The sequence below is a fragment of the Ambystoma mexicanum genome, chromosome 5q (genome assembly GCF_040938575.1).
Source record: "Ambystoma mexicanum isolate Mex_15411 chromosome 5q, UKY_AmexF1_1, whole genome shotgun sequence".
Classification (NCBI taxonomy): Eukaryota; Metazoa; Chordata; class Amphibia; order Caudata; family Ambystomatidae; genus Ambystoma; species Ambystoma mexicanum.
Genome location: NC_090933.1, coordinates 1,343,447,664 through 1,343,462,998, shown reverse-complemented (window position 1 = coordinate 1,343,462,998; position 15,335 = coordinate 1,343,447,664). Strand labels below are relative to the sequence as shown.

Below are 15,335 nucleotides of genomic sequence, written 5' to 3'. Positions count from 1 at the left end.
GAGATGTTTCAGCAGCAAATGGCACTGGGAAAGGCAGACACCCACCTTACACAGACAGCTCAAGTGTTCTAGCAGAGATGAGAGCCAGAACAAAGACAAACAAGGAATACAAATCACTAGGAGATGTTTCAGCAACAAATGGCACTGGGAAAGTAGGCTCCCACCTTACACAGACAGCTCAAGTGTTCTTGCAGAGATGAGAGCCAGAACAAGGACAAACAAGGAATACAAATCACTGGGAGATGGTTCACCAGCAAATGGCACTGGGAAAGGAAGGAGCCCACCTTAAACACAGCTCAAGTGTTCTAGCAGAGATGAGAGCCAAAACAAAGACACCCAAGGAATACAAATCACTGGGAGATGTTTCAGCAGCAAATGGCCCTGGGAAAGAAGGTGCCCGCCTTACACAGACAGCTCAAGTGTTCTCTCAGAGATGAGAGCCAGAACATGGACACGCAAGGAATACAAATCACTGGGAGATGTTTCACCAGCAAATGGCACTGGGAAAGGAAGGAGCCCACCTTAGACACAGATCAAGTGTTCTAGCAGAGATGAGAGCCAGAACAAAGACAAACAAGGAATACAAATCACTAGGAGATGTTTCAGCAGCAAATGGCACTGGGAAAGGAAGGAGCCCACCTTAGACACAGCTCAAGTGTTCTAGCAGAGATGAGAGCCAGAACAAAGACAAACAAGGAATACAAATCACTAGGAGATGTTTCAGCAACAAATGGCAGTGGGAAAGTAGGCTCCCACCTTAGACAGACAGCTCAAGTGCTCTTGCAGAGATGAGAGCCAGAACAAGGACAAGCAAGGAATACAAATCACTGGGAGATGGTTCACCAGCAAATGGCACTGGGAAAGGAAGGAGCCCACCTTAGACACAGCTCAAGTGTTCTAGCAGAGATGAGAGCCAGAACAAAGACAAACAAAGAATACAAATCACTGGGAGATCTTTCAGCAGCCAATGGCACTGGGAAAGGAAGGTGACCGCCTTCCACAGAGAGCTCAAGTGTTCTAGCAGAGATGAGAGCTAGAACAAAGACAAACAAAGAATGCAAATCACTGGGAGATAGAAATCGATGTGCACTGCGCGTGTTCAATACAGCATAAAAATGCGTACAGAACTAGTGGTCCAATTGTATACTGTGAAGAAACATTTAATCGCCAAAAAACAGCCTAATACTCATATGTTGGCACCATGAAATCTAAAAAACAGACCATGGTTGTTTGTATTGCGAAGACGTCGTAAGACAAGAGTTCATGTAACAAGACGTATACACGTCCAATTTGAAATAAAGCAACACAAAAGCAATCCTCCACCATGGGCGTAAAGCAAATAGTTGCTTTACAGTGTCTTGTCAGCACGGACAATGCAACTATATGGTCGCGCACTGCCACATCAGTTTACCCCATCCATGGCCCAAACTGCAGAGCAACGCTGAAGTGTGATTTAGGAAAGCCGCACCTCAGCGTACCATCAGACAAAGGAGCAACATGTTAACACACCAGTAAGAGCAGGCACGCGTTGTCACTCAGATGATCAACCGAGTTACAGTTTGTCTTACCGTCTCTTTGCAAAAGGTCATTACTGCTCCGACCGCCGACCCCCCCACAACCCAACAGGCCTAACAGGCACTTCTGAAGGCACTTCCTGATGCACGCTCGTCTAATATAGGGCTGCCGGGATAAGGTGGGCAGAGCTTAGCACAACTCTGATGTTGCCGCTTGACGTGTAGCGCAGGATCACATCAGCACATCAGCGTCCAGCGTCCCCCGGCCTAACAGCCACTTCTGAAGGCACTTCCTTATGTGCGGTGGCGTGCCAAATATAAGGCTGCCGGGATAAGGTGGACAGAGCTTAGCACAACTCTGATGTTGCTGCTTGAGGTGTAAAGCAGGATCACAGCAGCACATCAGCGTCTAGCGTCCGCAGGCTTAACTGGCACTTCTGAGGGCACTTCCTGATGCGCTAGACTACATCCGTTGACCCCTCTCACTCTTAGGTACTTTCTTGATCGCTTTCTTCACCAGGATGTCCACTATCCCCCTGATTCAGCGCCAATTTCTTTGACTTTGACCTGGGCAGCGAGGCTTGAATGGTTCCTGAGGGCTCGCATGTGGCAGGGAGAGAAAAGGATGGCAGTGTTTGACAAATAGATTGTGATCAGTGGTGGGCACCACACTTTGGAAATAAGATATATAAGAAGGGGTGAATTTGAATCACAAAACACTGATGTATAATTAGTGGAAAAAGTTAGGAGTACTGCAGAGAATGTGCCCCTGGTTCAAGGACGTTCTACTAATATATCACTGTCACTGCTGGAACACCCTTGGTGCTGCGTGCTCAACAATATAGGTCAACCAAGACCATAAACACGTGTTAACCTTGAATTTAACCACTTTGTATCTGGATGGTGGAAACTTTTCAAGCATAGCCGAACAAAGAAAAGCTGCCAATATATATATAATGGCGCAATTCCATTGGAAAACGCTCCGTGAATCAGTCCCCAAATATGTAGTGCGTCTGCCATATCCTAGCAGAATACCAAGATTTAACATGTAAAGTGAAAGCAGCGCAATGCGGTCAGCCATAGCTCTCAACCTTTTTTGTCAGCAAGGCGGGTGAAAACACCCGATTTTCTTTTTGGCGGTTGAGAGGCCCATAGAAGCGAATGGGCGTATGAGGGACTTGGCGGGTGATTCCACTGCTTTCAAGGCGGGTGACACCCGCCAAAAGCGGGTGAGTTGAGAGCTATGGGTCAGCGGTGAAACTGATGAGGTACATCCGGCATAGCTCTCAACCATTTGTCTCGCAAAGGCGGGTGAAATCACCAGATTTTGTTTCTGGCGGGTGAGATGTCCATTGAAATGAATGGGCGTGCAGGAGACTTGGCGAGTGAGTCAGCCCTTTGCAAGGCGGGTGACACCCGACAAAAGCGGGTGAGTTGAGAGCTATGCATCCGGGCTGAAAAACAAGAAAGCAACAGAAATAGGCAAGAGTTCTAGAAAGTGCTTAGCATTGGGTAAAAGCCAGGCGAGCCACTATGACTTGCTTAGAACAGCGCCTGTGCCCTTTAGACGAGGTCAGAGGCGGCCTTATAAATATACATTCAATCTCTGAAAGGCCGCAAACGCGGGCGTGCCACGCAGCGCGGTGACGTCACGGCACGTGAGACGTCACCACGCACGTCTCGCAGCCAGCGTTGGCGGCCACGCGGTGCCCAACGTTATGAACCATAATAACACAACAGATGCGTCATGCAGCAAAATATACGAGCCAAGTCACAGACATGTAAAACTACACCCAGTAATACAAAGTGTAAAGCCTATTCCTAAATATTAGCAAGCTGTGTGTACAACGCCATGTGAAGAACAACATGTGGTGAGGGTTTTAGTGCATGATCATGTAATGAGCTACATAGGAAAATGAAAGATGAAAAAAGACACTGTTGCTAACACATGTACTATAACAGGTTAGATCTAAATAAGGAAGCTAGTTGTGAGTGAAATCCGCCAGGTGTGATGCCGTAAAAGACTATCCTTCCCCAGAGTGACATACAAATGCACTCAAGGCTATCTGTTAAGGCATATTATGAATAAAAGTGATAAAGAGCAAAACCTTTGAAAATCTCTTGCTATGTGCAAGTGGTCATCGATAAGAATCTAAACAATGTTCATATGGGGACACACATGAAACCATACTTTGGGTAAAGATGAACAAAAAAAAAAAACCTCGTAATATAATGATTAGACAAATGGAGATGACATGGAGAAAGCATTAAAGGTACAGTTAAATACAACCCAATCATCAGATTTGCACCACATTTCTTAACATTAGGTTTATAGCCAGTTTTCATAAGCAAAAGGGATTTGTATCCCTCATTTCAACCCGATCTACAAGAAATAGTAAAACGTTTGCAAATTATCTCTTATGTGATCATAGGTAGCATGTCAAGTTGCACTCCTCATTGAGCCCGCCTGGGTTAGAGTGTCCAATTTGTCTATCCAAAAATTCTCTCTTCTGTCCAAAATGTTCTTCAAGTCGCCATTACAACCTGCACGATCTGGAAGCGAATCTGTGAAATCTGGTGATGTTGTTCCATGAAGTGACATGCTACTGCCGAGTTTTGTTCCTCGTACGAATACTGGATCTATGTTAATTCCAACGCAATTTAGCTGATCTCCATCCGTGGCCCACATAGTAAAGTCCACAGGGGCACCTGATGGTGTAAATAATGTTAACAATATTGTATGTAGCAAAGTGCAAAAGTTTGACATTCCCCTTGGCATCAGAATTTAAGTTTGTACACTGTAAACATTGAAATGTACCCAACCGCTCGCTCCTTACAACTGATATTTGTGCATGTTAGCCTTCACTAGGTGCTCTGGTGTATGGAAAAAGGGGATTATCCCTGAACAGATGTTTGACCCTATCATCAATCCTGAGGATTTCCTACCGTTTCAAAATGCATCTCTTGATTTTATGGCTTTGTGTTGAAACCTTAGAAACATACACTAGTTGATTATGTGCCTTGTATTGAGTTGTGTGTTTGAGAAATGCCTCAGGATGGAAGCCGAGCCATTCTTCAATCTGGTCAGGCCCATGAATTGTACAAAACACGTGGATCATTCACTGATGCAAGACATGCAGCGGTGACCTAATCTGCAAAACTAGAACAACTTCATAAAATGAAGAAACACTTTTGAGCCACAGATCATTTTGTTGGTGGTCTGACCCATCAGTCAATTCAGCTATTCAGAACTTTAGGTACTGCTTGGTAGAGCTCAGTAAAAGCTGAGTAGGATTGTGTAAACTTTCAAGTTTATTAGACTTCACCAAGGTTGTAAACTGAACTGGGTACTCACATGTATGTGTGTCTTTGGTTTGTATTTTGCAGGTCCTACTACTGGAAATCAGTACAGCAGTAAAGCCCAACCAAGCACTGCAGACACCCTTTACCCTACTGGGTCAACAACAGAACAGAATGGCAATAGTGACTGCGTCCCAACAGGTACTCAAGTTGAACACACATCTGTGTGTGCCATAATCCTGAATATTTGTTTCCATCTCTAGCGATGTTATGTTTTCTTATTCGTATCTTCATTTTACTCTAATACGGGGGTTCCTTAGCATGCTCTTTCCCCTTTCACCCCATTCTTGGTATAAATAAAGCTAAGTAATAAGAACAAATACATTAATTGGGGAAAATATGGAATCGGACAAGCGTTGCAGGGACACAGCGAGTCGGTAGCAAGGTAAGTAGGGGTGTAGGAGTCTGATGGGGTTGTGGGTGGGGGTGTGGGTAGGGGTGTGGGTGGGGGTGTGGGTCAAGTCGGAAATGTTATGGGGAGAAAAGACTGAAGGTTATTTCAGAAAAATAATACTATACCTGCATTTTATCAATATGTTTTTTTTCACATTTGAGATTGAAACCTACAGTAATACAGAAATAAAGATAGAAAAGAAGTAGTGAGCAAAATATGAACCACGGAGAAATGGAAAAAATACTATGGTATTACCAGGGGGGCCGGGTGAGAACGATGGGGGTGGTCTTGGGGGTAGATTCATATCAAGCATTGATTTGCTTGTAAATGGTGTACACCAGACTAAAAAAACACTCCACTTTCTAGAACTGACGCAAATTTAATACGCACAAATCAAAAAATGAATCAAGCAGACAGCATATAAAACATTATAAGAATAGGCTGAGAGCAAAGAGTACGATTGTTGCATTATTTCCCTGTCTTAAATCTGTAGTCATGCAGCATTAATTACACTTTAGATACAAAAGAGTTCTGGTCCAAGCGCGCTCATACTTTCAAAGGCCCACAAATATTCATGATGTTAGCATTTAATTGCTGTTTTTAGAAATTATATCAAAACTACCATAATGAGTAATTATATCTCAGCCAACACGTGTTTTGAGTATTGTAGGTCTTTTTCAAGGCTGAAGTCGATAACAAATGCATAAAGTCATGTTCAATCATAAGATTAACAAAATCAGCACAGTGATTACATTTGCCGAATCAAGAAACACAACACAACTGTTTGCAAATAATACACACAAAAGTTAATAGACATAGGACGGAGGGAACAGAAGGGAGGAAGGGTGGAAGAAAAAGCAAGCTAATATAAACCCAGCTGATGCAAACACCACACCTCACCCCTAGAGAAAATAACACCAAATAATCCTAAACGTGCCAATTAGGAAGGTTTCTGCATGTAAAAATACTTAAATCTAAAGATTTATTATTTTATTCTTACCAAAAAAACAAGTTTTAAAATGGTTATCATCAAATGCATACTTCATTAAACATACCTAGTGTGGTGCTTCCTTGGAAATCAAGATACAAACTATGGAAAGTCACAACTGAAAATAAAACGGACATCTTGCTTCTGATTTAGCTAATGTAAATAAACTCAATGTGTCATTCTGCCAGGGAAGCATGTGCCATCATGAAATCAAATCAAAAATGAAAACGTAAGGTCAGAACACAAGCCAACTCACATTTGTCGGCACGCAGGCACGTCTAAACAAGCTTGACTATAGGTACACTACCTTCAACATTGACGGCAACCCAATCAAGGTCTGTAAGGAAATAAAACACTGGGGATCTCAACGCTACACTGTCCCTCAAGAAACAGGTTAGTGCGATAGCATCCTCCACAGCCTATACTAATAAACTAATCTACAGCTGTAAAGCCTACCTGTCTACCATCAGTTGCCTAACACTTGCCAGAGCGCTAGCACATTCCAAAATAGACTACTGCAACACACTCTTTCTAGGCTCCTCTGAACTTAACTTAAACAGACATCAGGTTCTGCAAAATAACTCATTAAGAGCAGCACTTAGTTTACCCAGATCCAGTCACATATCTACTCTCAGGCGCAACGTCAACTGGCTATCAGTTCGCGACAGACTCACTCTCCACACTGTAGTAATTACACACAAGTGCCTTGCGAACACAGCACCCAAATATGTCTCCGATATAGTCTATTTACACCAGTCAGCCAGCACCACCCGATCTACCCTTTCTCTCTGCCTAACAGTACCCATGTTCAGCCTAAAAACTGCTGGGGGAGCAAGGTTCCCTGTCCAAGCAGCCAATCGCTGGAATTTCATACCCACTGCTCTCAAACAAGAACCATCCCTCCTGGCTTTCAAATCCGGAATCAAGGACTGGCTGAACAACAAGCCTCCCTATAACCACCCCTGCTTACCCCAAACTCTTACTCTGTTGCCTCATTGATTGCACTTCTGCCCTGTCCTTGTTATAATTGCTGCATGCCTCCAGACCTTCTGTAACCACAGGTCCTGCCAACCTCAACTGCACTGCCATAGATTGCCATGTATGTAACTCACAAGTCTTTTCCAGCGCCCAGTTCCCTCAGAGTTCGGTGTGCGATATAAATAATAAACAAATACAAATACAAAGCACAGTAAAAACTCACAATTGATAGCCTTGTCTGTAGCCATGCAACATTAATTGCACTTTAATGTGAACAAAAGCGACAGAAGCTGAATGTAACCCAGCCCTGGGAACAGCTGATCACTGTGGGTGCTGTGTTATGTGTCAGCATGGGCTTTTGGTTTCACATATCTGGGATCTGAGATCACAAATGTTGCTGGATTCTGAATGCCTGGAACTCCAGCACAATTTCAGCTCTGGCCAAGGGTAAATTAAACAATAATCTAGCGCCACGAGGTGAGCCTTATCAGTAGACCACTATAAAAGACCAACATTGCAGCAGACAAACACATACATCACACAGGAGTCATCCAGAGCACATAGCAATGCACTACCATGTTTACCCACACTGTGTGTTACAGCTATGCAGAAGGAGTAGGAGGCAGACCAAGCATGACAGAGAAAAGGCCATCAAACAGCATGTCCAGGAGGGCGCGCAGCACCAGACATGATACCCGCACACGCCTTCCTAACAAACACTAGCCAGAAATGATACCCACACACACCTTCCTAACAAACACTAGCCAGAGATGATACCCGCACACGCCTTCCTAAGAAACACTAGCCAGACATGATACCCACACACGCTTTCCTAAGAAACACTAGCCAGACATGATACCCACACCCGCCTTCCTAAGAAACACCAGCCAGCCAGGATACCCACACCCGCCTTCCTACGAAACACTAGCCAAACAGGATACCCACACACGCCTTCCTAAGAAACACTAGCCAGAGATGATACGCACACACGCCTTCCTAAGAAGCACTAGCCAGACATGATACCCACACACACCTTCCTAAGAAGCACTAGCGAGACATGATACCCACACACGCCTTCCTAAGATACACCAGCCAGACATGATACCCACACACGCCTTCCTAAGATACATTAGCCAGACATGATACCCACACACGCCTTCCTAAGAAACACCAGCCAGCCAGGATACCCACACCCACCTTCCTACGAAACACTAGCCAGACAGGATACCCACACACGCCTTCCTAAGAAACACTAGTCAGAGATGATACGCACACACGCCTTCCTAAGAAGCACTAGCCAGACATGATACCCACACACGCCTTCCTAAGAAACACTAGCCAGACATGATACCCACAAATGCCTTCCTAAGAAACACTAGCCAGAGATGATACCCACACACGCCTTCCTAACAAACACTAGCCAGACAGGATACCCACACACGCCTTCCTAACAAACAATAGCCAGACATGATAGCCACACACTCCTTCCTAAGAAGCACTAGCCAGAGATGATACCCACACATGCCTTCCTAAGAAACACTAGCCAGATATGATACCCACACACGAATTCCTAAGAATCACTAGCCAAACATGATACCCACACACGCCTTCCTAAGAAGCACTAGCCAGACATGATACCCACACACGCCTTCCTAAGAAACACTAGCCAGACATGATACCCACACATGCCTTCCTAAGAAACACTAGCCAGATATGATACCCACACACGCCTTCCTAAGAAACACTAGCCAGACATGATACCCACACACGCCTTCCTAAGAAACACTAGCCAGACATGATACCCACACACGCCTTCCTAAGAAACACTAGCCAGAGATGATACCCGCACACGCCTTCCTAGGAAACACTAGCCAGGGACGGACTGGACATAGATACAACCATAGCCATGGCAGAGGATCTGGAGCCCGGCATTGGCATCCAAACTGGCTGACTTCCTCATGCACACAGCCACTACCTCATCATGCTACCTCCTCATCCTCACAGTCACTACCGCCTCATGTTCACAGTCCTACTCACAGTCACTATCTCCTCATGCTCACAGTCACTACCGCCTCATGGTCGCAGTCACTACCTCCTCATGTTTACAGCCATACTCACAGTCACTACCTCCTCATGTTCACAGTCATTAATGCCTTATGTCTGCAGTCACTACCTCCTCATGCTCAGTCACTACCTCCTCATGCTCGCAGTCACTACCTCCTCATGCTCACAGTCTCTACCCCCTCATGCTCACAGTCACTACCTCCTCATGCTCACAGCCACTACCTCCTCATGCTCAGTCATTGCACAGCCACTACCTCATCATGCTACCTCCTCATGCTTGCAGTCATTCCTTCCTCATGCTCGCAGTCACTACCTCCTCATGCTCAGTCATTGCACAGCCACTACCTCATCATGCTACCCCCTCATGCTCGCAGTCATTCCTTCCTAATTCTCACAGTCACTACCTCCTCATGCTCACAATCACTACCTCCTCATGCTTGCACACATTGCCTCCTCATGCTCATACCCATTAACTCCTATTCCTCACAGCCGCTACCTCCCCATGGTCGCAGCCATTACCTCCACATTCTCACAGCCATTACCTCCTAAATTCTGCAGTCACACCTCCTCGTGTTCCCAGTCACTGCCTCCTCATGTTCCCAGTCACTACCTCTTCATGCTCAGTCACTACCACCTCATGATCAGTCACTACCGCCTCATGCTCACAGTCACTACCTCCTCATACCCACAGCCCTTACCTCCTCATGCTCGCAGCCATTAGCTCCTTATGCTTAGTCATTACCTCCTCATTCTCACATCCATCATCTCCTCATGCTCACAGTCACTACCTCCTCATGCTCACAGCCATTACCTCCTCTTACTCAGTCACTACCTCCTCATGTTTACAGTCACTACCTCCTCCTGCTCAGCCATTACCTCCTCCTGCTCAGTCATTACCTCCTCATGCTCCTCATGCTCAGTCATTACCTCCTCATTCTCACAGCCAGTATCTCCTTATGCTCGCTGTCACTACCTCCTCATACTCGTAGTCACTAGCTCCTCATGCCCGCAGACCTTACCTCCTCATACTCGCAGCCATTACCTCCTCATGCTCAGTCACTACCTCCTCATGTTCACAGTCACTACCTCCTCCTGCTCAGTCATTACCTCCTCCTGCTCACAGTCATTACCTCCTCATGCTCAGTCACTATCTCCTCCTGCTCATCGTCATTACCTCTTCATGCTCAAAGTCATTACCTCCTCATGCTCAAAGTCATTACCTCCTCATGCTCACAGTCATTACCTCCTCTTTCTCAGTCATTACCTCCTCATGCTCAGTCATGAACTCCTCATTGTCACAGCCATTATCACCTCATGCTCGCAGTCACTACCTCCTCATGCTCACGGTCACTACCACCTCATGATCAGTCACTACCGCCTCATGCTCAGAGTCACTACCTCCTCATGCCCACAGCCCTTACCTCCTCATGCTCGCAGCCATTAGCTCCTTATGCTTAGTCATTACCTCCTCATTCTCACATCCATCATCTCCTCATGCTCGCAGCCATTACCTCCTCTTACTCAGTCACTACCTCCTCATGTTTACAGTCACTACCTCCTCCTGCTCAGTCATTACCTCCTCCTGCTCAGTCATTACCTCCTCATGCTCCTCATGCTCAGTCATTACCTCCTCATTCTCACAGCCAGTACCTCCTCATGTTCAGTCACTACCTCCTCATGTTCGCAGTCACTACCTCCTCCTGCTCAGTCATTACCTCCTCCTGCTCACAGTCATTACCTCCTCATGCTCAGTCACTATCTCCTCCTGCTCATCGTCATTGCCTCTTCATGCTCAAAGTCATTACCTCCTCATGCTCAAAGTCATTACCTCCTCATGCTCAAAGTCATTACCTCCTCATGCTCAAAGTCATTACCTCCTCATGCTCAGTCATTACCACCTCTTGCTCAGTCATTAGCTCCTCATGCTAAGTCATCAAGACCTCATGCTCACAGCCACTACCTCCTCATGCTCAGTCATCACCTCATCATGCTTACAGTCACTACCACCTCATGCTCACAGTCATTACCACCTCATGCTCACAGTCATTGCCGTCTTATACTCAGTCATTAGCTCCTCATGCTCATTCATTACTTCCTAATGCTCAGTCATTATCTCTTCATGCTCACAGTCATTACCTCCTCATGCTCAGTCATTACCTCCTCCTGCTCACAGTTATTACCACCTCATTCTCACAGCCATTATCTCCTCATGCTCGCAGTCACTACCTCCTCATGCTCGCAGACATTACCTCCTCATGCTCACAGTCCTTACCTCCTCATGCTCAGTCATTACCGTTCCATGCTCAGTCATTACCATTCCATGCTCAGTCATTACAGCCTCATACTTAGTCATTATCTCCTCATGCTCAGTCATTACCTCCTCATGCTCGCAGCCATTACCGCCTCATGCTCAGTTATTACCTCATCATGCTCAGTCATTACCTCCTCATGCTCACAGTCCTTACCTCCTCATGCTCAGTCATTACCGTTCCATGCTCAGTCATTACCATTCCATGCTCAGTCATTACAGCCTCATACTTAGTCATTATCTCCTCATGCTCAGTCATTACCTCCTCATGCTCGCAGCCATTACCGCCTCATGCTCAGTTATTAGCTCCTCATGCTCAGTCATTACCACCTCATGCCCACAGTCATTACCACCTCATGCTCAGTCATTACCACCTCTTGCTCAGTCATTAGCTCCTCATGCTAAGTCATCAAGACCTCATGCTCACAGCCACTACCTCCTCATGCTCAGTCATCACCTCATCATGCTTACAGTCACTACCACCTCATGCTCACAGTCATTACCACCTCATGCTCACAGTCATTGCCGTCTTATACTCAGTCATTAGCTCCTCATGCTCATTCATTACTTCCTAATGCTCAGTCATTATCTCTTCATGCTCACAGTCATTACCTCCTCATGCTCAGTCATTACCTCCTCCTGCTCACAGTTATTACCACCTCATTCTCACAGCCATTATCTCCTCATGCTCGCAGTCACTACCTCCTCATGCTCGCAGACATTACCTCCTCATGCTCACAGTCCTTACCTCCTCATGCTCACAGTCATTATCTCTTCATGCTTGCAGTCACTAACTCCTGCTGCTCACAGTCATTATCTCTTCATGCTCAAAGTCATTACCTCCTCATGCTTGCAGTCACTACCCCCTCATGCTCGCAGTCATTACCTCCTCATGCTCGCAGTCATTACCTCCTCATGCTCAGTCATTACCTCCTCATGCTCAGTCATTAACTCCTCATTCTCACAGCCATTATCGCCTCATGCTCGCAGTCATTACCTCCTCATGCTCACAGTCCTTATCTCTTCATGCTTGCAGTCACTAACTCCTCCTGCCCAGTCATTATCTCTTCATGCTCAAAGTCATTACCTCCTCATGCTTGCAGTCACTAACCCCTCATGCTCACAGTCATTACCACCTCATGCTCACAGTCATTGCCGTCTTATACTCAGTCATTAGCTCCTCATGCTCATTCATTACTTCCTAATGCTCAGTCATTATCTCTTCATGCTCACAGTCATTACCTCCTCATGCTCAGTCATTACCTCCTCCTGCTCACAGTTATTACCACCTCATTCTCACAGCCATTATCTCCTCATGCTCGCAGTCACTACCTCCTCATGCTCGCAGTCATTACCTCCTCATGCTCACAGTCATTATCTCTTCATGCTTGCAGTCACTAACTCCTGCTGCTCACAGTCATTATCTCTTCATGCTCAAAGTCATTACCTCCTCATGCTTGCAGTCACTACCCCCTCATGCTCGCAGTCATTACCTCCTCATGCTCGCAGTCATTACCTCCTCATGCTCAGTCATTACCTCCTCATGCTCAGTCATTAACTCCTCATTCTCACAGCCATTATCGCCTCATGCTCGCAGTCATTACCTCCTCATGCTCACAGTCCTTATCTCTTCATGCTTGCAGTCACTAACTCCTCCTGCCCAGTCATTATCTCTTCATGCTCAAAGTCATTACCTCCTCATGCTTGCAATCACTAACCCCTCATGCTCACAGTCATTACCTCCTCATGCTCACAGTCATTATCTATTCATGCTGACAGTCATGCACACCTGTGTGAAATGGTTCTTCTCAGAACATTGTTACAATTTTGTGTGGGATCACCCAAGCAAGCCTCAGGTCTGTTTCTTTAGCAGCCGCCCGTGGCTAAAGAAAGAGACCTGCAGATGCTGTTGGTTGATGCTGAACTCTAGCTTCTATGTGATAATGTCACATGGGAAAAAGTCGCCAGGTAGGCAATTTGTTTTCCTGCACCCCTAAAAGCCTCCCCCTTATGTCATAGGATGGATATTATTTACTATTTTATACGCCAGTCCTAGAATATTTGGAGAAAGTGCTTGATTTTCAAGGGAGTTCAAATTTGTGCAAATGTCACCACCTGGCGGTGCTTCACAGGATATTGCATTCTCTATCTTGTATAGTCTCTTCATGTTGGGTCCATGCAGCAAGGCTTCCCTAGGGCAGAGACCTCATGGGCTTGTAACTTTGATAGTCCTGCTGGGTCTAGGGAAGTGAGCAAGAGGCTTTGTCTCTATCTAGTCTTACAGTCTCTTCATGTTGGGTCCATGCAGCAAGGCTTCCCTTGGGCAGAGACCTCATGGGCTTGTAACTTTGATAGTCCTGCTGGGTCTAGGGAAGTGAGCAAGAGGCTTTGTCTCTATCTAGTCTTACAGTCTCTTCATGTTGGGTGCATGCAGCAAGGCTTCCCTTGGGCAGAGTCCTCAAGGGCTTGTAACTGTGATAGTCCTGCTGGGTCTAGGGAAGTGAGCAAGAGGCTGTGTCTCTATCTAGTCTTATAGTCTCTTCATGTTGGGTGCATGCAGCAAGGCTTCCCTAGGGCAGAGATCTCAAGGGCTTGAAACTGTGATAGTCCTGCTGGGTCTAGGGAAGTGAGCAAGAGGCGTTGTCTCTATCTAGTCTTATAGTCTCTTCATGTTGGGTGCATGCAGCAAGGCTTCCCTTGGGCAGAGTCCTCAAGGGCTTGTAACTGTGATAGTCCTGCTGGGTCTAGGGAAGTGAGCAAGAGGTGTTGTCTCTATCTAGTCTTATAGTCTCTTCATGTTGGGTGCATGCAGCAAGGCTTCCCTTGGGCAGAGTCCTCAAGGGCTTGTAACTGTGATAGTCCTGCTGGGTCTAGGGAAGTGAGCAAGAGGCTGTGTCTCTATCTAGTCTTATAGTCTCTTCATGTTGGGTCCATGCAGCAAGGCTTCCCTTGGGCAGAGACCTCATGGGCTTGTAACTTTGATAGTCCTGCTGGGTCTAGGGAAGTGAGCAAGAGGCTTTGTCTCTATCTAGTCTTACAGTCTCTTCATGTTGGGTGCATGCAGCAAGGCTTCCCTTGGGCAGAGTCCTCAAGGGCTTGTAACTGTGATAGTCCTGCTGGGTCTAGGGAAGTGAGCAAGAGGCTGTGTCTCTATCTAGTCTTATAGTCTCTTCATGTTGGGTGCATGCAGCAAGGCTTCCCTAGGGCAGAGATCTCAAGGGCTTGAAACTGTGATAGTCCTGCTGGGTCTAGGGAAGTGAGCAAGAGGCGTTGTCTCTATCTAGTCTTATAGTCTCTTCATGTTGGGTGCATGCAGCAAGGCTTCCCTTGGGCAGAGTCCTCAAGGGCTTGTAACTGTGATAGTCCTGCTGGGTCTAGGGAAGTGAGCAAGAGGTGTTGTCTCTATCTAGTCTTATAGTCTCTTCATGTTGGGTGCATGCAGCAAGGCTTCCCTTGGGCAGAGTCCTCAAGGGCTTGTAACTGTGATAGTCCTGCTGGGTCTAGGGAAGTGAGCAAGAGGCTGTGTCTCTATCTAGTCTTATAGTCTCTTCATGTTGGGTGCATGCAGCAAGGCTTCCCTAGGGCAGAGACCTCAAGGGCTTGAAACTGTGATAGTCCTGCTGGGTCTAGGGAAGTGAGCAAGAGGCTGTGTCTCTATCTAGTCTTATAGTCTCTTCATGTTGGGTCCATGCAGCAAGGCTTCCCTAGGGAGGAGACCTCTAGGGCTTG

At 46.3% G+C, this 15,335-nt stretch overlaps 1 protein-coding gene across 3 annotated transcripts in view; it reads left to right on the top strand.

Moving 5' to 3' along the window:
- The window catches only part of LOC138498116 (uncharacterized), a 389,950-nt gene that overhangs the window by 325,191 nt on the left and 49,424 nt on the right, over nt 1-15,335 (top strand). For all 3 annotated transcript variants that reach the window (XM_069621976.1, XM_069621975.1, XM_069621974.1), the window contains one exon: nt 4,902-5,015. In XM_069621976.1, coding sequence (XP_069478077.1) covers nt 4,902-5,015 — 114 coding nt within the window. The remainder of the gene's footprint in view (nt 1-4,901; nt 5,016-15,335) is intronic.